At 33.7% G+C, this 25,260-nt stretch overlaps 1 protein-coding gene across 1 annotated transcript; it reads right to left on the bottom strand.

The window, feature by feature from the left end:
• Nucleotides 1-24,800, bottom strand: LOC105537505 (sodium- and chloride-dependent neutral and basic amino acid transporter B(0+)). Its single transcript, XM_011977123.1, has 14 exons — nucleotides 24,618-24,800; nucleotides 23,424-23,589; nucleotides 20,290-20,421; nucleotides 18,527-18,688; nucleotides 17,585-17,732; nucleotides 16,324-16,456; nucleotides 14,463-14,603; nucleotides 9,822-10,050; nucleotides 8,308-8,433; nucleotides 7,001-7,119; nucleotides 6,361-6,460; nucleotides 5,975-6,084; nucleotides 3,663-3,830; nucleotides 1-2,639 (listed from the first exon to the last, which is right to left on the bottom strand). Exons 1-14 carry the CDS (start codon nucleotides 24,663-24,665, stop codon nucleotides 2,493-2,495), a joined length of 1,929 nt encoding a protein of 642 aa, XP_011832513.1. The 5' UTR covers nucleotides 24,666-24,800; the 3' UTR covers nucleotides 1-2,492.
• Between the last annotated feature and the right edge of the window lie 460 nt (nucleotides 24,801-25,260).

Here is a 25,260-nt window from a genome sequence, read left to right as displayed (position 1 = left end):
TTGAGATATAGTGATTTTAATTTCACTCAACTGTGAAAAAGTTTTCATTAATGGTTCACAATACAATACCATAAATTATCTTCAAGTTTGCATTAAAGTAAGTGGGATTTGATGGAAATGTTTTCCATTATGTGGAATGATATTTCTTGCCACTGTTGAATATGAGTAATAATAATAAAAACCACCACTGAGCATCCTACAATATGCCAAGCACTCTATTAAGATCTGTGCTTTACACACTTGTGAAGACAGTGACAAAAACTTTTAACTACTCTTTGTGGTCAGCTTTTGAAAAGGATTTCTTTCCCTTCACACTTCCCCCAGTTAGATATTCTTTCATTAAAAATGCCCAAATCTTCCCTGAATTTCAAAAGTCACCTATAGAAAATTGCACACCTTAAATGGCACCAAAATGTAGTGGTAGAATGCATGTAACATAATGTGGATTAAAATTAAGGAAAAGTATTTCTAACTTCTTGTTAGCCATCTATTTTCAAATATTATAAAATCTGGTATAACTAAGGAATTAACAATCTCTTGAAGTTTACTAATAGCATTTGACCTGTCTTCAAAGAAAACCCTCAGAATGGGCTGGGCACGGTGGCTCACACCTATAATCTCAGCACTTTGGGTGGCCGAGATAGACAGATCATTTGAGGTTGGGAGTTCGAGACCAGCCTGGCCAACATGGGGAAACCCTGTCTCTACTAAAAATACAAAAATTAGCTGGTGTGGTGGCGGGCACCTATAGTCCCAGCTACTCAGGAGGCTGAGACAGGAGAATCACTTGAATCCAGAAGGCAGAGGTCGCAGTGAGCTGAGATCATGCCACTGCACTCCAGCCTGGGCAACAGAATGAGACTCTGACCCCCAGTCTCCCACCGAAAAATAAAGGAAAAAGAAAAAGAAAACCCTCAGAATGTGAAACACAATTTCAGCTTATACATTCATACATAACTTACAGAGGTGGTTCAATTAGAGGCCTACCTGTTTACCTACCTTCATGTCCCCTCCCCCTAAATAAATTACCAGTATAAATTAAACAAAGGCCTTAATTTCTTACTCCTTTCATCTTCAATCACAAGGAAGATAAAATGTTTTAAAATGTGTAAGAAAAATTATTTCTTCTATTGTCACTCATTTGCCAAGCACAAAAAGCTAGCAGCAGTGTATGTGGTTCTTAAACTTCTTTGGGTCACAGGTTTCCTTGATATTCTGATAAACCTATGGACTCTCTCCCTAGAAAAATGCATGTACATGTACACACAGAAAATGTTCCATATGATTTTGGTTTCATATGTTTCCTGAAGCCTAGGTTAAGAAATTTAAGAATTGATGAAAAGTTCTTTACATATGTAGGCAGTGTTTATCATCATAGGCTATGATGCTTAAACCAGTTGTCAACAATATATAATCAATAGATAAAGCTCTTAGTGATATATTTAATTATCCTTGGTAAGAAAAGTAGGACACAGGATTTTCTAATTTGGCTTTGCTAATTCTTGGCAAGTTTGACAAGTTTATCTTCCAATAGTATGTAAGTTATCACCTGTAAGTAGTAACTTATTCATGCAAGACAAAAATCACTCTATCAGCCGTGTATTACAATCATAAAATGCTAGAATTGATTAAAGCCATTTTCTCATTAACATTTAAGTCCATATGCTATTTGAAATTAAACCTCTATTTCAGAGAGTATAATGAACAACTCTTAATTTTGTGAAACACAATAGAAATTAAATGGGTCATAGTTTTCTTCCAGATTACCTAAGGAAGGAAGATTGTGTATGGGAAAAGAGGTACTCAAAACTCAATTTTCTAGATTTATCACTTACGGGCTGTAGGATCCTTATTTTTCCATCTTATTTCACTTTTTATAACGAACATTAATGACGAAGTTCATATAGAAAACATGAGCTATAACAAATGCATGAAGTTTTTAAACATATTTGGATAGAAAGTATTAAACTACAGTCCTCTTATAGTATATATAGTCCATTTGTCCATATATTTGTCACGTTTCTAATTAAGTGAGGCCGTCAGTTTTAACAGTTTCTTTTAAATGTACTGATTTATTTCCCACCCATATTTGTGGAAAAGAAAGATTGTATATTAAGAAAATACAAGTAAATAATATTTTTAAACTTGTGTAATAGAAAATATAACTATTCTCTAAGAAATTAGCTCAAAATAAAGCCTCCAATGTATTAAAAAAGCATATACTATTTACAAAGATATAATTGTGAAATAGAGACAGCTATGTGTGTGTGTGTTATACAGATACATTATCTAAAAAGAAATATAATAAGCACATGGCTGAGCATTAAGAGATTCACATTTTTATATTGCATTCCTGCTTAAATGTGAAAAAAATCACACCATCATGAACATAGTAAGTACATTTTCCTATTCAGTTAACATACAAATAAATAAGTTTCCCCCATTCTAAAAAAAATCACATTATACAATCCTATATTTTTTTCAATGAGATCTCATTCTGGTTTTCTGCTGCCACTAACAGTAGGTATTTCATGGTCAGCCTCTGTTTTGGGATCTACCATGCCTTTATATCTCTCCCCACGATGTTGTTCCAGGTATGGACCCCAGTTAGAAGCTGGTCTGCAGCAACTTATAAGGCGCTGAAATGCAAAAACAAAAAATCATTGTCTTAGAATTTAAGTGCTACAATCTATAAACAATCTAATATTGAACTGTACTTTCATTTAAATTGTTTCTTTACTAAAAATAAGAATCATAGAAAACTAAAAAGTGATCATCTAAATTCTTAATGCACAGTTTACCAAGAAAAAGGTATAATCAAATGTTGCTAGTTGTTAATAGAAGTATATTAACTACTAAACCAAAATAACTGAGCATGTAAATGATTTCAAAACAAGGTGTGTGAACCCATTAGAGTAACAGAGTGACTACTCTGTACCTTCACTGAATCAGATATTTCTATCCTGGCCTTAGGATGAGGACAAGCTGAGGATCTAAACCAGTGTATAGCTGGGACGTGTTTCAAGAACAAAGGAAATGGGAGTTCCAGGATCAAACCATTGATTTGGATCCATCGTTGTATGGACTTAGAAATTTATTTAAATCTAAGACTGCTGAGCCTACTTTGTCATTGTCCTACTGAGATGTCATGATGAACTTCATACCCCTAGGCCTCCATGGAAGAGGGATGACTCAGGCTCTAGATTGGGTTCAAGATATTTACCAGGTTTATTCCAGTATAAAAACACTATTAGGATGTATATTATAGCCAGATGAGGTTTAAAAGTAGTGACTATGGATATAAAGCAAACAGGTCATTTGCTTTGTGACATCTTCAGGGACAACTCAACATTGGTATAGATATCATAGCTGTCATATGCTAAGCACTGTAGCAAGGCGAGAGGATACAGCAACAAATACTACCAGACTTTCCCCACAATGAGCTTATAGTCTAGCATAGAGAAGCACAGCAAATATATAAATAATATAATACCATATTGTGCACTAGTAACGGATGACTGTGTCAGGTATAGAAGTAGCCAAGAGGAAGGAGTAATTAATTGTATTTCATATAATTTCATATTACCACCATGTGAGTAAATTAACCTCCATTTTGATCATAACTACTTTGTATAAAGTATAAACAATTTTAATGCACTCACTTGAAAGATGTTTCCTTTAGCCTGAATTATTTTTATGATAGCCATAATTGGAATCCAAATAATGCAGAAAATAATCATACACCAGCCTAGAGCAACTCCCCAGTCAGGGTATGGAATTGTGCCATAATTAGGTCTATGGAATCGCACCAGTGACCAAATAAATATCGCCTGTCAAAGTTAAATATGCAAAGACAAAGCTAAAGATTAGACGTTATTGCACTGATGATTAGCAATTTGATTCTGTTCCTCAGATGTGATTTATCAAAAATAATTAATATGAAAATATATTCAAATAATTAAAATAATCAGGTAACAAACCAGAAGATAACAATATGGAATGAACCAAAATAAATAACTTTTATTTTTACTTCGAATAAATTTTTCCAAAATTAACACCATCATATATTCATAAATCCAAATACTTGTTCAACATATATTTCAATAAAATACTTGACCATATATCAGATTGAAAGTAAAATAATATCTGAAATTTTCTGTTACTGAGCTTTTCACTTTGATTTATAATAGCATGATTTTATTCTATGCCATAGATTAAATCTACATGCCAGCATATAGATTAATACAATGAGAATGTGAAGTACACTTTAGTGGGCATGCTTTTCTCCTTGCTTAGGAATTGCTTCTATTCTTTCCCATTGCACAAAGCTCCCCTTTTGACACATCAAAAACACATATGCATTTACACACACTATTGATGAGCATTTACCAAAGCACATTTCACTTTCAGCATCTTACTGAGGGAAAAACAAAAAACAAACAAACAAAAATCCTCAATATATGTTTAGAAAATACAGTCAAATCTGAATGTTAAAGATGAACACATTTTAAGGCCAAGTTAAAATAAATCCGAAATGTTGAAGCATTAAAACTAATTAATTAGAAATTGGTAAAGCAAAACAAAACAAAACCCAATAATTATCAAAGAGTTTCCTTAAATTTGGCTGTCTTTGTTTTACTAAAATCAGTGAGAAAACAATAAATAGACCTATAAGTTTAATTTTAAAATTAAATGGCTTAGCTCCATTAATTTAATTACAGTAATTTAAATATATTTCACAGTTACTATAAATGTACATAACTACAAAAGAATCGATGAGGGATAGTGGAGTCCAATACACATGACTTTATAGAATATAGATGGCAATTTAAATCATTTCATATGTAATACTTTTGCATTTTAAATTAAATTCAGGTGTCAAACTTATGTAATCATTGAATATTAGCTTGTTAAGAGATCCAGCTAAACCTTCTAAGTTTACAAGGGGGTTTATTTTATTATGGAGACTTGTGAAATAAAAATATTTAGCATCATTTTCAAAATCTTTTAGCAAAAATATGGAGTATCCAAATATTTTAATTCAGCATTATCTCGTTCCAAACTGCTCACCTTTTGAAAGTGATCTCATAATGTTAAAAAATGTAATCCTCTCTACAAACAAATGTGATACTTTAGATTTGAAGGAAATCCTGGATATAATTACTTAATGGCCTTTTCTAGGAAAACCTTTGAAGCATGAAGGCAATGAGAACCAAAATAAATCTATGAAGCTTTGACACTGCCTCACCCCACCACCATTATTTCTAGTCCATAATCATTCTCCATCCAGTGTAGTGTTTATTTTGGTGCTCAGCCATTTACTGTCCTGAGATGTTATTTGAAGATTTTAAGTTGATAAGTTATGTCTCTCGAGTAAGACATACTTTTGCTTTACCTCAGCTCCTAAATAGTAATAATTATTGAATTTATTAACATAAACCATTGCCCCTATTGACACAGGTAAGTTTCTTTCACTGCTTTCATCTGTCAAATACCTCCCTCATTAAGAGATAAAATATGGATTAAAATAGGACTGTTGTTTCTCAGCAGTCAGTATATTTAAACTGAATTCTTTAAGGGAGGATCTGGGCCTTATGCATCTTTGTTTTTTCTGTGCCTGGCAGAGAGGTTAGGAATATTATTGATGGCTCAACATATTTTTTTAGGGAATGAGCAAATACATGTTTTATTTTCATTTTTTCTATTGATAAATTTTAAATTATTGATAACTTTTACATCCATATGAACCTGTTTATGTTCTCAAATGGTAAATGTTTAAACTGATGGCCTCAGAATAATACTGCAAAGGCATTTTTAATTTAGGCAACTTGGAGGCACCAGCCATAAATACTGCAAAACTTGAAAATCATTCATTTATAAAATTAATTTGCATTTCGTCTTCAATGTGAATTATTAAGTTCTTCTTGGAATGTATGTATTATTGAAACCAAGTTCATGGTATATTATTACTTACAATCAAAAGGATAGGCGTAATGACAAACCAGCAAGCTCTCCACCATAGCCAGAATATCCACCTCTTTGCGCCAATCATCATTTCTATATCCTCAATGAATCTGTTCCCTCCTAAAGAAAACAAAGAGTACATTGAGTCCTTGCTTATTATCTTCCAGTAACCATTGTGGCATCAATTATCTTTCTGTGTCTAAACATTTTTCTGTACGACAACAATGAATCATACACCTGTAATTATTTTTTCATAACATAATTTTGTCCAGTATATTGTACTTTGCTGTTATAATAGTATAAAAATTAATAGTATAATTAGGTAAACATAATGAAAATGAATCAAACTAAACTATTTTAATAAAACTGGAAAATAATTTTATAGTTACTATTTACCATAAATCCAGATGATTCCAACTATCTCCAGTATAGCTGCAATTAAAATGCCCCATCCAGCACAGAAGTGGTCAATCAGATGAACCCAGTAAATTCCAGCCTACCAAAAAAATATTAATTACTTCTAAGTATATTTTAATTGTTTTTATGATTGATGGGATGTTCAAATTGAATCTATTAATTTGATCTTGACATATGCTCCTTCAATTTCCCTTCTGCTAAAATGTGAAAAGCAATGTTTCAAATGTAAACCCAAATGTGACTTTAAATATCTCAAAAATCTTTCAATCTATACTGAGTCACTGGAAAGAAAATAAGTACTTAAATTTGTTGATTATCAGAATGGTATGCAATGTCTGTATGTTCTGAAGTGGCTGTGAGAAATGTAGTTTGTGTTTAAAGTCTATAATCTTATTGTAACTGAGGTAACTGTCCATTATTCGGCCTCCTCATCTGCAAAATAGACTTACCATAAAAGTAGGAATGGAGAAAAATGGGCTAAAACCCAGAAAACCTTGACCCAAGTCAGACCTGGACTTGTCACTAAGCATCATCTTAAGCTTTGGTTTCTTTAGTTAGGTTATAAAGTATGTTACAACTAATATGTTTCTATGAAAAAAAAAAAAATGCTATAGTATACCTGAGTCACACAGACGAGACCAAGGAGAAACAAAACCAAGCAGCAGCCCAAAGTTATGGGAACCCTCATTTTCTTCATCACTTTGGGAAATAAATCTTGGATTGTTGTTGTGATCGTTTCTTCAGAGGGGGAGAAATGACGTGTTATATGTCAACTTATTTGCCAATACTGTTAATCACAGAATTCAATGTATGTTAATCAAATTTACAAATATATGTTGAAAATAGACTCTGAGCCCTGTTCCTTGCTTTTAAAAACCCACAGGGTTATTTCTTTTGGCAGTCACCACTTGGTTCTGATGAAAATCAAATGCAGCTCTATTTGTTGTTTTTAATCTGCTTTATATGATTTTTCATTGATAACAAGTGTAAGGTAACAGTCCCCTGTGAGCTGAATTAGTCTAAAAGGATGAATTCTAGTAGGACTTTTAAATAAGGTAAATATTTGAATAAGTGGTGTGGAAACAGAAAGGATTCTAGGTTTAGAAATAAATGTGTTCATGAAATAGGGAACTGGCTAAGAGTAGAAGGATGTGAGAATGAAAATATCAGAGAATATGTTTGAAATTTTCAAGGACTTTGAAAGTCAACCAGAAAAGTCTGGATTTTATCCTATAAATAGAGTAAACTGAAAATATTGTATGTGAGAGAGTGGTAGGATGAAAATTGTTTCAGAATTTCTCTAGTCTTGTAACCTAGGTAAATCCTTATGTGTTCATGGAAGTATGTGCAAGGATGATCATTGCAGCAGTGTGTGTAATTTTTAAAAAATTGTATATCATTCATATGCCCATTATTATGTCAACAAAGAGACTGTGATTTAATTAGATCTATATGCCTTTGTATCAATGGGATTCATAATCAATGCAAAAACAACTTTCAGAGTCATATGTATGCTATGAAACTTCACATTTATGTGCAAATTTGAAAATGTATATGCTATGTACAGACACGTATAAAATGTATATAAACATGGACAGAATAACATACACAATCTATGGTAAGAGTTGCTTCTAGAAAAAAAATGTGACTTGTATTAGGAAAAGAAAGACAGAGGACTTCAAATTCACCTGTAACAGTTTATTTTCTTAAAATATCTGAAACAAGTATGATAAAATATTAATGTGTATTCCTTTTGAGTGTCAAGTATTTTTCTGTATTTAAATTTCATTTAAAACAACTTTCAGAAAGATCATTCTGAGATTAACAGCTAGAGGGGGTAATAGGGGTAATAAAAGCACGTTTTCAAATAGAGGAAATGCAAAAGAAATATAAGAGGAATACGTTACCTCTGGAAGTATTACTTACCAATTGAAGCAAACTGAGAATCGAGACCCAAAGTTAAAAGCATGAAAAAAAATAATATGGACCAAAATGGACCACCTGGGAGTTGGGCTAGAGCCTCTGGATAGGCAATGAATGCCAAATCAAAACCTACGAAAAATGTATGATATTTTAAATTATTCAAGAATATTCACATATTCACATATTTAAACATATGTGAATATTTAAACATTTAAACATATTTAAACATTTAAAACATAAGATATTAGAAAAATCTCATCTTATTTGACAACACAATCCATGACATAATTTTTTTTTACCAACTATTTCACATTCCCTTTTTACAATATTTAATTTGGTTGTTTTGTGATATGATAATGTGAACATGTGACATGAATTAAGTTAGCAAATAGACTACAATGTAAATGGTACATTCCTTACATAAGAAAGTTTGTTTTAATAGTTTTATTTAACTTATCTTATTTTTTAAGATTGACAAAGAATAAAAGCTGTCTTAAATTCCAGAAACATAAATTAGTTCACGTTTTCTTAGCCTAGATACTCTAAAAGAATTGCACTATTAAAGAAAGATATATTTAGGGACTAACTTTTGTTTTTAACCTTCTCTCCAAATGTTTACCCAGAATCACTATATGCATATATGCAAAATCGTATGTAATGAAACTATAAATTAAATCTTGTTTTCCATTTGATGTTACCTTTAACATGCTTTTTAATTTTGTGCCAGTTATATTAATTATGTGATTCTCAGTTTTAAGTATTTTTAAGTTTCTTCGACCTCCCAGAGGACTAACTTAGGATTCATGAAAATTAGCTTTTAGTCTAGGCACTATCACTTCCTAAATATTTGACCTTCTGCTAGACATATATGACATTTCTGTGCATCAATCCTCTTCTCTGTAAATGAGGAGCTAGACACTAGATAATCTACAAGATCCCTGACATTCCATTATGAATCACCAGTCTTTCCATCATATGATACTAACTATAAACAAAATTTTAATGAAGCATCCCTACTTAAAACAACCCTAGTATTTTTTCCCCAGGAATCTGTAGCCAGATAATTAAGCATCCCTAGCTTATATCTGTAAAATTAGGGAGTTCACTAAGATTCCTTTAAAGCTAGACACAACTGGAAACTCAAAGTCACTTGACTCTCTCACCTATATGATGTTCATGTGTTTTAAAAATTCAAACCCAGTAATATAATTGCACAGAGGGAATTTCTATATACGTTTTGTTTCTTTTATAATGCGTGGGAAGTGCTTAGCAAGGACTAAACAAAATTAAACATCCTATCTTCTTCAGCAATATTTCCCTAATATACTCTTGTTTACATGGATAATCTAAGAATTGTTATATTGTTACAGCAACAAAATTATATAAGATGAAATGAGGAAGGAAATTCAATATTCTAAATCATAACTGTGTTAAGTAAATTTCTATAAATTCTAGTGGAGTTTCATAAGTGAGATACGTTGAATTAATCAAACTTGATAATATATAATATTATATACCTGATTTTACAACTTGAGAAACTTCCTTTCCAGATATATGGGCCATGTGTCCCAATATAGAAAAAATAGCAAATCCAGCAAACACACTAGTGAGACAGTTTGTCAAACAAACTACAATGGCATCAGAGAAGCAGTTGTTTTTGAACTTATTGTAAGATGATAGAGCAACTAAGCCACCCCAAGCCACTGAAAGAGAGTAAAATATCTGAGTGGCAGCATCTTTCCAGACCTATAAGAGAAAATAATTTAATATTTTAAAACATATACTCAATTTTTATTTGTGTAAATACTTCACATAAGCAAAGAATATATTATTAATAACAATGAAATGAACACCCAAATGCCCACTACTCAGCTTAAGAAATAAAATGTTACAGTCTTTTAAATCCTTTTTGTACCCCTTCCTCATCATTATCACCCTTCTACCCACCAGTGGTAGTTGCTATCCTGACTTTTGTGTTCATAATTTCTTTGTTCTTCTTTACATTTAAGTTTGAATGCTTTGTTTTGGAATTTATAGAAAAGTTATCTTAATGCATGTAAACATATACAACATGCCATTTTTTATTAGGTATTGTGAGATTTATCCATCATCAAGTTGAACTATATAAAATGTCCACTTTGTAATTCAAAAGTGAAAGAATATAAGCAAATTCATTTGGCTAAATTAAATATATGTAGTTTTAATCATTCTTTTCCACCTCTTTTTTGTTTGTTTTTGTTTGTTTGCTTTTGTTTTCGAGACAGAGTCTCTCCTTGTCATCCAGGCTGTAGTGAAGTGGTAAAACCTTGGCTCACTGTAATCTCCGCCAGACAGGTTCAAGCAATTCTTGTGCCTCAGCCTCCCAAGTAGCTGGGATTACAAGCATGCACCACCACACCCGGCTAATTTTTTTGTATTTTTAGTAGAGATGGGGTTTCACCATGTTGGCCAGACTGGTCTGGAACTCCTGACCTCAGGTGATCTGACCGCCTTGGCCTCCCAAAGTGCTAGGATTACAGGCGTGAGCAACCGCGCCTGGCCCTTTTCCACATCTTTATTGCCACACTGCATATGTCACAATTTATCCTTTCTCCTGTTGATGGACATTTAGGTCATTCAGTATGTTGCTATTATGGAGCTGTAAACATTCTTGTACATTCCCCATACGTAGGTGTGGAACTGTGATGCCGAAAAGTATATGCATTCCTCCCTTCCACTAAATCTTGCCAAATTGTTCTTTAAAGGGTCGTACCATTTTGTACTCCCACCAGCTGGCTGTGAGGGTTCCCATTCCTCCACCTACTTGCAAACACTTCATTTTCCATATGATTTGTTTTTTTCTGTGAAATTCCTGGTCATGTGTTTTGCCAGTTTTTGGTTTGGGCTGTCTTACTCCGTTTCTAAAATTCTTGATGTAATTTGGATTCTAATCTTTTGACTATTATATATGTTGATTATTTTTCCTCCCAAATTTGTGAGTTAATTTTGTTTACCTTTTAACATTGTGTCCTTTGATGAACCAAAGTTTTTGTTGTTGGTTTACTGTAGCTGAAGGTATCCATCTTTGACTATATGTATTATCTTTGATCTCTATTACTTTTAAAAAACAGCTTAGCCCAAGGTTATAAAGGTACTATTCTACATTTTCTTCTAAAGGAATTCAAGTTTTGCCTATATTGTTAACTTTTCAATTCACCTAATATTGATATTGTGCATATCAATACGTGTGATATGTGAATGATATGTGAAATTTCCAACTGATGTTGTTTCCTAAGTGGGATATCAATTTTTCAAGGATAATTGATATTATCAATTAAATCAATTAGATATCAATTCTATCAATTGGATTATCATCACTTATTGATCTGCATTGCCACCTCTGCCACATACCAAGTTCCATTTGTTTTTGAATTTATTTCTGAGACTATTATCCTGTTCCACTGGTCTATATGTTTTTACCTATGCTAACACCTCACTATTTTAATTAGTATAGCATTTTAAATATTGTTTCATATCTGATAGGACAAGTCCTCTTCACTTCAGATACACCTTGGGGTTTTGGCCTTTTTCTTTTTCAAATAAAATTTAGATCAGTTTTCAAGTTCCATAGAAAACTCTTTTGGGATAGACAGGGGGAGCTGGAAGTGGGTGTGGCAGTCTTGTGTTGTGTAAAAATGCTACTGAATACCATGATGTGTACCTAGGTTGTAGACAAAAGTGAAGAGAAATTCCAAACATAGTTTTAATCTCCGTATCTATTAATCTCATACCAATATACAAGATTATTACATTAGGGATTAGGAAATCGTAATTCAAATTTTACAAATTGGTTGTGTTCAATTGGCTAAAATTGAATCTATGTAAGTCTTAGTTTCATCACTGTAAAATGAGGGAGTTAGAAAAATAATCTTCGCATTGCTGAAGACTCCTCTATCTATATATTTGTGTGGTTCTCTACTCTCCTGGAGATCTAAATGAAGTTCAGATATTTAAAGGAAAGGAAAGACACCTGATTATGATTCCATGTTTAGAATATATATTGTGAGGAATTTAAAAAAATCTAAGAAAAACAATTGTCATTGCCAGCAAACCCCAAAAAGAAGGAGTTGGGTCATGTTGTGTTGGAGAGTAGAGGGGTGAGAAGATTAAATTGTTTGTCTCACAAGGAGCTTTAGGTTTCACTCTGATTTTTTAACGATGTTAGAGTCACTGAAACACAGACCAATATAAAAGTGTCATATAAATTTTTCAGAATGATTTCAAGAAACTACAAAACCCAGATATCTTAGGCTTGCACAAGCCACTAAAAGAATATCAAAGGGGATTTTTAACTAGGCTCAAAGTCATGAGTTTCAAAGAAAATGGTGAATCTAATTCTTAGGGAAAATGCTGCAACTCTAACAAGATAGTATAATGTAACAGAAATAATTGAAACAATTGTACATTAGCTCATATTTATATAAAAGCTTACTATTTCCAAGTGCATTAACATAATTTATCTTGTTCAATAGCCTAGCGTGGAGAAGGTGATGAATGCTAAGTTCCATTTTATTTGTTTCTTATTCACCATCCAAAATGGTCTTCAAATTAGGAAGAGATTAACCAACAGGGATAAAAAGAGTGAGGCCCAAGATAAATGAAGAAGCAAATTAGATGTCCTGTGGACACATCAACGTATACTAATCTCCAAGACAACAATAATAAAATTCCATAGATCTAAAATAAGTTAAAGCTATGTGATTAATCATTGAGTGGAAATTACTGAGCACCAAAAAAGGTAACCAAAGACCAAAGATTGGCATTTCAGTTTTCAGAACGATAATTGTAAATTAAGGACAGATTTCCACAACTAAAAGCTAATACATTTGGCACAGCTTACAAAACAAATTTACAAGAAATAATCACACATCTTCTTGTAAGCATTTAGAGAAGATGGCAATGGTTGGAAATTAGCATGAGTTCCATGAAGAATACTATAGCAAAGTAAAACTAATATCCATTTTGAATAGTACTACTAGCATGGCAGATAATATTAACATAATCTCTCTTGACTTCAACATAAAATTACAGGTTTTTAGTTGAACAGAAGCTTAATGTGTGCTAAGAATATGATGTGACTGGTAAAAAAGTGAAAGGGCCGGGTGCGGTGGCTCACACCTCGAATCCCAGCACTTTGGGAGGCCAACGCAGGTGGATCGCCTGAGGTCAGGAGTTTGAGACCAGGCTGGCCAACATGATGAAACCCCATCTCTACTAAAAATACAAAAAAATTAGCCAGGCGTGGTGGCACACGCCTGTAATCCCAGCTACTTGGGCGGCTGAGTCAGGAGAATTGCTTGAACCTGGGAGGCAGAGGTTGCAGTGAGCTGAGATCATGCCATTGCACTCCAGCCTGGGCAACAGAGCAAGACTCTGTCTTAAAAAAAAAAAAAAAAAAAAGGGGTGGGGGGGAAGTATTCTAGGCCATACTAATAGAAGCATACTATCTGTAGTACACTTACTCTTAATACTCTCAGCAGTCAAATTTTAAAAGATGTTATATGCCAGTGATACATTCAGCCATTATCCGAAGGTAAAGCTGAAACAGGGTTACCCAATTCTTATTCATGGCACATGTTTAAGTTTTTCGTATAAGTAACAATTTTGGTTATGGAATGCTTACTCCATGTCAAATTTATGTTTTAACTTCACAATTCACTAGACAAAATTTGATGATATTTTGGGGATATTAAATTTTGAAGAAAATTAAAATGTATATTAGACCATTAAACTTTCAGCAGTAATCTCTAAAGCTACTCTGAGCTTATTCAATAAATCACATAGCCCTAGTCATCAACTTGCAGGTATTTATGCATGAAATATTGGTTTTCAGATTAATAAGTCTGGAATTTTATTGGTCAAGTAGAATCAGTTTATATGAATAAAAATTACTTTTAAAATCCTATTTCTAAAAATTATCTCACTATCAATAAAAGAATATTAATGGCATGTTAAATATTAGCTAAGTCAGACATCCTAGTGGATACAAACTAACAAATTTAACTGTATATTTTTTTGCAAGCTATTACATTACTATATTCCTATGGAACCAAAAATGTTTGGCATTTGCTTTTAAGATTTACCTCCTCAGATAATTTGAAATCCAAATTAAGACTCACCTCAGCTTCCCTAAGTTTTGTAAAATTTGACTGTGCTCCAATATAGTATGAAATGCCTTTTGAAGCACCCTCCAGAGTTGCACCTCGTACTAACAGGATGAGTAGGACCACATAGGGAAAAAGAGCTGTAAAATATACCACCTACCAAGAAAAGTAACCAAAAATTAGTAAATTATTTTTTAAATCATGATGTATAATTTTATACAAGTAAAATTATTAGCCAGTTGAGATTAATTAAATAAAATACAGGGGATTTCATAGGGTCTGATGATATACCAAAGTTAGCATAATTTCTTATTTTAGTCGTCACTACTCTCAAGTGATTCATTTCAAAAATACTTTGATGTATTAATCCACATTTCCCAGGTTTATGCTGTAAATAAATAATATATCAGCAGTGATAACTTGGGATCTAAATGGACTGCTCTCATAAATACATCCTTATACATGTCTGAGGAGACTGAATGTCTTCTCTCAGTAAATTACTGCATTGAGGTGAGGAGAGAAATTATTTAAACCCTGCATTGATTAATATATATTCAGTCTTCAAAGAAAAGGAAAATATTTCCTAGCAGATGTTCAAATCCCAGAAAAGCATATTGAAGTGAATACTGGACACCTGTTACTGTTATCCTTACAGCTCCCATTAAGAAAGTTTGATAGCACACATACAAGTGCACTGCTTCTGTACTAGATAACACATGGTTCCAGATGAGCAGATTGCCTTTGAGACCAGCTTTGCCTTAATGTGGATGATTTCCTTGATCCGTAGATGTCCTGTGTTTTATAATACATCCAAGGAGACGATTTAAACAAGTCATCCAGAGACCAATAAAAATTAATTACCTGGGTAAATGGACTTTAATGGACTCTTTCAATATTAGCATGAAAAGGAAACCAAGGGTTTAAAAAATGTGGAACTAAAACATTTTGGAAAGTTTTCACTTGATTTGTGATATTCACAGTATTTTTGTAATGTAACAGCATGTCTCATCACAACTTAACATTAACTGAATGTGCTAGATATTGTACTGAGAATACAAAGACAAGATCCCCAGTGATTCCTGTCCTCCACCTTTGGGGAAATATCCATTGACTAGTTAAAAACACATAAACATTTTTTTTCTGGGTATTGTGTAGCTGTTCACAGAGAAAATTTCATGTTGTTCTCTTAAATTACCATTATTCTCTCTGAAAGTTTATAAAAGTAAACAATGAAGTGAGAAAATATAACAGAATGTTTTTCAGAAGAGGCCCTTTCACTGAGAGAAAAAGTTCTGTGTCCATTTTGGCAATCTTTAAGAGAATGAATACATAGTTTGTGTGTGTATATATACATATACATATATATACACACACACACAGACACACAGACACACACACACATGCACACAAACACACACATTTCTCTCTCTCTCTCTCTCTCTCCCCCCCCTCTCTCTCTTCCCCCAACTGGGGGATTCCTGATACTATTACTCTATACAGAACAAGAATCTAGACTTTCCAAACCATATATTGCAATATATGATTCCATTCAAGATGCTTCTTTATATAGTAGGATAGAAAATTTAGTAATATACTCTTAAACCTCAGAATGCTCTATCAGCTAAAAGAGTCCATGTTTTTAGGAAATGTGCACCTCTAGTACTAGTTTTTATTTTGTTTGTTTGTTTTGTATTTAGCAATAACAGAGACCCTATGTGTTTACTTAGAGCTTAAAATAACTATTTAGAAAGCTTTTCACACATTTGAATGCTCCCATTATAGAAGGAAAAAAACATGTTTTTGATAATGTTTGATATTGAACTACAATGAAATTGGAAAGCTGCTATATCACTATCTAATGTGTTTTTCAAGTTACCTTGCCAGAAGACTTGATTCCTTTAAATAGTGCTGCTCCAACTATGAGCCAAGCCAGAAGAAGACAAAGTGCTAAATACCACACAATTTCTCCAGTCTCATTCATTCCACTTGACCGTTGGAGCGCCACTTTACTGAAATACATAAGTCATTTTATGATCACAGAATCACTTGACTTAAAGAAAATACATTGAATTTTGTAATACCATTTATCCAGGTGGAAGTTTCATGAATATTGTATCTTATTAATATGTCGAAGTTCGGTGAGCCTTTATTGATAGATACTATCAATATGAAGAGGCACAGATAGTTCATTAAATGGCCAAGCTCTGAATTCAGTTAACCACAGCCAATCCAAAGTTTCAAACCATAGAATAAAAGATCTACTGATTCTTTTAGTTATTACTTTCCTCTATTTCAAGATCTTTTATATAAAGAAATTGACTTTATGTCAGATTATTTTATTTTACTATTATAGTATTTTCTCATGTTAAAATAATGAGGAAAACATTTAAAATTATATTAAATATTTCCTCATTCCATACTTATAGATATCATCAAACTCAAATGATCCTGTTATTCACACTTTTTCCACAGACTTTCTGTAAAATTCCAAGATTCTCACTAGGTACATGCATGAATCTAGGATCTTATTTCTAAGCTTGAAGTTTGAGAACATTTGAAGATCCAAAGTTTAACAGAGTTACAAAGGTCATTAACAGTGAATGAAGAAGAGGTCATTTAGCAGTAGAGTCAACAATATTAGGTAAGGGTAATGGATAGATATAGAGTAAGTAAAGAGATCATTTGAAATTAATGAAAGTAAATATAACACTACATATCTATTCTTACCATATAATGACAACAGTAAACAAAACTGCTGAAGAATTACACTTTTTTAAAAAGCAATATTACTCATCACCTAACGATTTATCATTACAACTTGATCATTGTAGTCTAAACTTTGTATGTGTTTTCTTCAAAGCAATTTTCTAACTCATAGCTAATAAGTGCTTAATAAATCATTACAGTGTTGTGACCATTTAATAACTAATTTATAAAAGACACATTGCTGACTATGAGCTAATTTTGCAGGTAGCTACTAGTCACCTGGGATAGGTAGACATTTGAGTTAAATGAAATATAATTTGTCCTGATTTTCCTTTTTATGTGTTAAGGAAGGGGGGTTGATTAATATTTTGTTGTTTTATATAAATTTTAAGATAACATATGCTTAAAAGTAAATCATCTAGTATACTTACTTCCAATATTGTTCACTGGGAAGCTGCCCTGGCTGATAAATTTCACTGCCATTGATGCAGGTAAAATTGTTGATGTCTACCCAGCTTTTATTCATTTGGATGATCTCCTGTATTCCTTTATTCACTGTACTCACATTACAGTGAGTTACTAAAGATAATAAAAAATATAGACACAGACATGTACTTAGTTTTAGAAGATTGCTTTCCTAGAAAAAAAGTTTTAATGGTAAAATATTTAAATTATCATCAAAATTGTTACTTGAAAAAAGTGGAGTAGAAACCTTACAGATGGAATAAGCTATGTACATTCAGCATCTTAAAATCTTTTCTACTAAACTAGGAGGGATTACAAAACTGTCTACCCTTTTAAGCTGTGATTGTATTTACAGTAACAACAGGTATAGAGTAACAATTGTTTCAGTTGAGGTTTAGTGCGCTAACAAACTTTTGTGTGTAGATTTACCTATCCAACCTATGCATATACACAAATTAAGGCCTTTAAACTTCTCAGTAGCATTAAATATTTATAAATTTATCCTCTGATGTACATAGGTAATTAAAATGGTAATAGCCTACGACATGGATGGTACATTATCCCAAAGATTAGCAACATATGACATGAACAACACCTACTGTCTCCTGAGACACACACAACCATCCTGGATAGTACTTTTCTCCCTTTATCATTTTCTCAGTTTCTCCTCTCCTGCCCAGGACATAGGCCTGAAAGAAGTACTCTTAGGCATGATTTGGCCTTCCTGGCTGCTCTCAGGGATTAACACATTGTATTAATCATTTTTCCGATTATATATGCTATCTTCTGCTTTCACCAGTAACCTTTGGACCATTTAAAATCATACCTAAGTTGCTTAGAGAATGATTTGACCCTTCAAGCTTATAAAAAATATATAAAAGAACTATTTGGTGGTTGACAAATTTTACCTATTGGTGATCTGCTACAGTTTTTATCTGACCACGAAGAACAATTTTTCCATGGTAGTTCACTTTGAAAAGAAGCAAACATGTAGTAAAGACTATAGGCAATTATGACATTGTAATAGATTGTCACAAAAATGGATATCAGGACCATTGTAATTCCCACACCTGGAAAGAAAGAACAATTAAAATAAAAACCAAACTCAAGTGAAATTTATTTTGCTAATTTATAAAATAACTGATCTCAATTACCACAAAATCTATTTTAAAATAAAAAAGACTATTTCAGGCAGGGTGCGGTGACTCATGCCTATAATCCTAATACTTTTCAAGGCTGAGGAGGGCGGATCACTTGAGGTCAGGAGTTCAAGACGGTTAACATGGTGAAACCCTGTCTCTACTGAAAATACAAAAATCAGCCAGGCGTGGTGGTGCATGCCTGTAGTTCCAGCTACTCGGGAGGCTGAGGCAGGTGAATTGCTTGACCTTGGGAGGTGGAGGTTGCTGTGAGCCGAGATCCACCACTGCACTCCTGCCTGGGCATCAGAGTGAGACTGTGTCTCAAAAATAAATAAATAGATAGATAGATAGATAAATAAATAAAGACTGTTTTAAATGACTTTTTTCCTTTTTCTTTCTGGGAGAGTAGGGGCTAATGTTATCTGAGTAATTTTCTTCTAAATTTAAATTTATTTTTATGATTGGCTTTCTGATGCAGTTTCTCAGTTGATTAGAAAGCGTATTAAGGCCAAGGCCAGAAGACTTGTTGTAAGCACATCAAATTCACATAAACAAAAACCCATGTCTATTACATTTTCTTATTAAGCCTGCAAATTCTTGTCAGATCATGCAAAGTCGACATCTTTAGACAAAAAATAAAAATAAAAAAAATTCAAAGCTCATATCTTATTTACTCACTGACCAATACAATATTCATCTAGACATCAACATTTTGAAAAGTAGAAAATGAAGCCTCTAAAATAATGACCTGGAGGGATGGTGTACATATATCTACAACCATGTGTAAAGAAAATTAAATAATTCAGTAACAATCTGAATTTAAATATCCAAAGTTTCCTTAACTAAGTAGTTTCAAAATGCAGTTTAGCATGCTGAATATAACGCCTATGCTTAAAACTAGCTTTTAAGGTAGTTTCTCCACTCTTCCAGAACAATATTCTATTTACCTCACTATGAATTTATTTTTGATGTTGCATTGAAAACAAATAATTTTCAGCAGCTAGCACATACCAAAATGATATTTAATCTTCAATCAAAAGAGGTAGTTTGATGTTTAATAACAAGGCATTTTTAAGCTTTATCAGCGTCCTATTCTATTAAGAGCATCCAAGAAAAAATAGTGACGCACCCTTCAACTTTTCTGAATGAGGCATTGTAAAAGATATGCAAAGGCAGTAAGACACAGACTACATATGAAGTAGAAAAAAGTTAGAGCCTTTAAACTAGAGAACAAGACTATGTGGTAAAAGAATTCACCAGGTGAAAATGGGAAAATAATGACACCCTTCTAACCGTTCTTGGTGTGCTTTCTAACCCTTCCCATTTCTGCAGCCCATGATAAACAGAAATAAAAACATTTGATTTTTTAAATTCTGCAGTGACATACTGTACAGCGAAACAACAATAATGCATGTTTTCTTTGCCTTAAATTGTCAGAATTTTAAGCAATTTTTTGTTCCTCACAGTGAAGGTAGCTATATGCACAAATATACAAATAACCATGGTGAAGAAAATGCTTTATTACCAACCTTGAAACAATGGAAGAATCCTCCAAACTGAAACTGGACCTAAGCTAGCAAATTGTCCCAGTGAACACTCAAGAAAGAACAAAGGTAAACCAGCCAATGCTAGCATAATTGCATAAGGTATCAAGAAGGCGCCTAAAAAGGATGAGAAAGAATCAAAGCACTATTATAGCTCAGAGTCTTGATGGCACTTTGACAACCAGCATAACATTTTAAAAGCATCCTGATACAGTGGAATCAGAGAGTGCTGGGTTTGGGCCTAAAATTCACTACTTTCTATGAATAAGTAGTTGATTTTTTAAACCTTGGATTTCTCGTCTACGAAATGGGGATGCTAGTATTACCAAATGAGGCTGTTGTGATTACTAAAAAGTGTAGAGTATAAAAAGTAAGCCAGAGGAATTGAGCGATCCCAGGCATTGGAACCAGATAGACCTAGGTTGAAATCCTGGCTAGACCATTTACCAGTTATGTGACCTCCAGCAATTTGTCTAACGTCTGAACCTTCGATTCCTTATAAAAGGGGAGAACAATGCCAACTCAGTTTGTGGTAAGGGTTCAAATACAGGGTCTATGTGAAAACACTTGCTAAAATGCCAGGCACATGGCCCATGTTCAACATTGGTTTTCCTCCTTTCTCCTTTAAAGATAAACGGTATATTTTTAAGACTTGGGGTAAAACTGCTAATGTGGCTCAGAATATAAGTTACTGCAATTAAGTTTATTATTCTCCAAAGAGTCACAAGGTTCTTCACTCAGTATTAGTACAAAATGTATTGGTTTTGTTTGAAGACTCTGAACTTTTGAGAAATACTTGTAGTTAACTTTCAATTTCATAAGGAATAATTCTCCCACACTAGACAATTCACCTCGCCCATACTTTTAACCATTTATCATTTTCCTTTTTCTTTCTTTCCACTTTTGGGGCATGGTATTTTTCATTAGAAACCATGCCAAATTATAGGTTGAAGCAAGGGCAGAATATTAAGCTTACTAATAAAACATTCCAGAAGTATTGGCAAAGTTTAATAAAGAATGTGGGGATCAGTGGATAAAAATGGGTTTTCAGATTATATACATTTTATTTACTCATGTTACAGTTTTGCCTCAAGTATTTTTCATATTATGATACTGTAACATCGTACCTAGGAATAACATTTTTTCAACTCTCAAAATGCATTCTACTAAAAATGAGTCTATAAAGTACTTGTTATTTATTCATAGGTAAGTGGTTTACTTTAACACTAACCCTGGAAGTCACTAGACCACAGGGAAAAATATGTTTGTATAAATGTTGCAATACACATACCATCTTTACTACGACTAATAGAAGTTTAAGTCCTATGAATGACAAATATGAAGAAAAAAATTCGGAATATCCCTATTTAACTACAACAATAAACAAGCTTTACCAGCTGAGTGTGAACAGGTATTTTTCTTTAAAAAAGATTATTTTCTTCAGTGTTATACCTGACTTTTCACCTATTATATTATTTTATTATTAATACTATCCATAGATGACAAATTGTTAATATAGTGGCCACAAATTGTCAATACTACAGACCTAGACCTTAAAGTGGTATGACATTTCTCTTTAATAAACTGTTAAAAAGAATATACAGATAAAAATATTTCCAGACTTTAGAAATAACTTTTCAAACCTGACTATATTTTTAAACCTAATTCGCATTTAACAAATTTTAATTTCATTTTCCTCTTCCACTCTTGGATAAAAGAAGAAGGACTGAAAGTGTCTAGATCATCTATTACCCAAATGATGTTATTATAAAAAATTGAAAGCCAATATGGCATATTAAATTTCAGAGGAAATAGTGAAAAATATAATAGCATACAATTAATATTATTTTTTGACTATATTTTCAAAGTTTCTATTAAAACTAGTTTAATATAGTTCCTAAAAATTCATGGCAATTACTGGGCTTATGTATGATGTCAAGGCACAGGGAATTTCTTATCCTAAACATGAGTTACAAGAGGCTCAAAATGATCCAGAATGCTTCTCTTTACCACACTGGACCTTATGACACAGACGGAAATAAAATTGTGATTTCTGATGCATTTTCCAGCTAATATTCGATACCAAGACGACTAAATGACCCAGCTTCTAGATAGGGGAATTCATGCTACTGACACTTAAAGTGTTTAATAAATGGAGTTCCTTTCTTAAGTCTCTGAAGACCACTGTGAATATTTTAATGTAATCAGTTAACAAGAAATGTGATTGAAATATCACCACACAAAATCCTATTATACTAAGAAAAATAATTATAGTGGCACAGTCTCACTGGTACCCAGTTATGAAATATAAGGGCATGCCACCTCTATACTTCTAATAGAACCTGTAATTACAAGTAAATAAAATATGGTGTAAGTGAAAAGTTGTTTGGACATTACTAGAGAATTGTGCAATTCATTTTATTTCCCTTTGTGTGTCACCTCAAAGTTATTTTTCTCTCCTTTTTCTAATTGAGTCTACTCTAATGATCTACAAGGTATACACAGTGGGTTTTTTTTGCAGGAATAAAACATCAATTCTTGAACTAAGTTATTTCATTTTAGAAGGATCTTCTACATAGTCAGTCCAATTTGGAATACATGTAACTCAATATTGCAGCTTAAAATACTAAAACTTTAATTACTTTTTAATCATCTTTTTCCACACTTAAATCACCAAAATATAATGCATTTAGTTAAGGAAATAATTTATTTGAGCTTCTTAATAGAACTTATTTTTCTGTTTCTTTCTGATTCAGCTATAAATTAAGCAAAGCACAACTTGAGTTTGAACAGATTATCACAGAAACATGCATAAATTTGGAAAAGTATGTCATAGTTGAAGATTACGTGAGATCTCAAATCAGAAGCTTAGAAGTGCTAAAAATAAAGCTTTTATCAAGTTTATGTCTGAGGATTTTGTGAAACTAGCTTTCTAACTTGAGCTAGTAGCTCAGACTAATAATAAATTCAATATGCTTATTTCTCATTCTCCCACTAACCCAAACCATCAACTATCATATGCCTTCCTTCAACTGGTAAAACATCCTCAGAGGCCATACAGCACCACACTTAAAACTGAAGGGAAAAGCGGGGGTGGGGGTGGGGGTGAAATAGAATACCTCCACCATTGTTGTACGTCAGATATGGAAATCTCCACACATTTCCTAATCCCACTGCATATCCAACCATAGATAGAAGATAATCCGATTTTTTGGACCAGTTACCACGGTCCTGATTCTCATCATTTTCACCAACATGGAAATTCTCTGATGAAGCCGACACTTTCTGGGGAAGAAAAAATATCAACAGCTTGCCTTTCTACCATTACAAATTCCACAGAAGCATAATTTCACAAATCCATAGAGCAACAGAAAATGGGGGGAAGAAACCCTGAAAACCATAGCTCAGGGGAATGCTTTACAAAGTTGGGAAGATTTCTGCTGATAGCTGCTTTTACTTTACAACATTTACCCCTTAAAATAAGCAAAGTTCTGTAAGTAGATATGTTTAATACTCCATCAGTTGAGATTATCCAAATTTTGGTAAAAATGTTAAATGTGACACCAGTGTGAGACACAAATGAAAGCAGACAAATCAGGTTTGAAATACAAAGGTTTTGTCACACCAGTGTGAGGGGAAAATGAAACTAGACAAATCAGGTTTCAAATACAAAAGTCTTAAAGATGAATTAGATAAAGTCATTACTATTGATATTGTAGCAGATCTTTGAGCAGGATCAAATGTAGTGTCTGCTGGAAGAAAAAGCAAGAATCTATAAACTTTTCTTATGGTTTGATAGTATTGGATGTATCAAGTTAAGGGTAGTTTAACTTTTCTCTGTCTTACAGATTAAAATCAGTGCCTTTCTAAAAGCCACAGAATAATATGCAGAGACAAATGGTCCTGTCTCAGCAGAGGAAGTAGCTGTCTCCACTTGGGAGGGAGAGAAGGGACAGGGTTCTCTCCCAACCTGCTCACTTCTCTGGGGTATGGAGGGTTCCTTGGGTCAATTAAGAACCGTGTGTACTTTTGTACTTTCCTCTAGCATATGGACACAGTTAGGAGACGGACAGAGAACAGGATTTTGTGGGTACCCCCAAGGCAGAGGATGAGGTGGCCCTAAGTCTTCTAGCTATGAGAGTAAGAGCTTTTCTTTCTTCTCTACTCTATAGGTATGTCTCAGGCACACCTAATAGTTGAACAGAAATGTGGAGCACAAAGAACAGCCACAGAAAGCAAAAACAGACTAGCAACCCCCCTTAAGTTTTCCACTCTCAGGTCCTCCACACCTCCCGCAGCTCCCAGACCCCTACCTCCTTCCCCCTGCACTTGAAGAAACTCGAGCATTTCAACTTGTCCATGGTTCACTCCCTCGGCTGGCTCCGCCTCGCCTCCTCTTGCAGTCTGGCTGAGCTTGACTGGTGGCAGGTGCACACTCCCCTGTTCCTACCTGCCAGAGTGAGTGAGCCACCTTGCCCAGGGGTGGGACCATTTATGAAGAGAAGCTCTCTCCTCCCCCTCCTGGGTGTCCAGTAGTGTCAATTACCGGAAGGGACTAAAGTGAGGCTCTGTTTTTTCCCCAGATAAGCCTACATGTAGCAATCTCCTGCCCCAGCCCTGGGAAAGGGCTGGGCTGCTGGAGAGCAGAGCAGTCTGAGTCGAGATGACTGACAGCCTTTGACTCAGAGCTGTGTAGGTGCGTTTGCAATCTAGCCTCCTTTCCTGGGTCCCCTGTTTCCTCCTAACCTCGCCTCTCAATCTGGTCTCTGTTCTGGGGCCAAGTGCTGATCTGCACACGTGCTGGAGGGAGAAGGGGGCCATTCTGTTCCCCAAAATTCTCCCTAACAGACCATACCACCCTGGGTCCTCAGATTTCCCAAATTTTTGCCCCTGACTAGAAAGCACTTGATTCCCTGGGGCAAATGCTGCTCCCAGAGGAAAAGCCCCTGAATTGGG

The sequence above is a fragment of the Mandrillus leucophaeus genome, unplaced genomic scaffold (genome assembly GCF_000951045.1).
Source record: "Mandrillus leucophaeus isolate KB7577 unplaced genomic scaffold, Mleu.le_1.0 Scaffold174, whole genome shotgun sequence".
NCBI classification, from domain to species: Eukaryota; Metazoa; Chordata; class Mammalia; order Primates; family Cercopithecidae; genus Mandrillus; species Mandrillus leucophaeus.
Note: the sequence above shows the minus strand (reverse complement) of the source record. Positions and strands in the feature narration are given on the sequence as shown.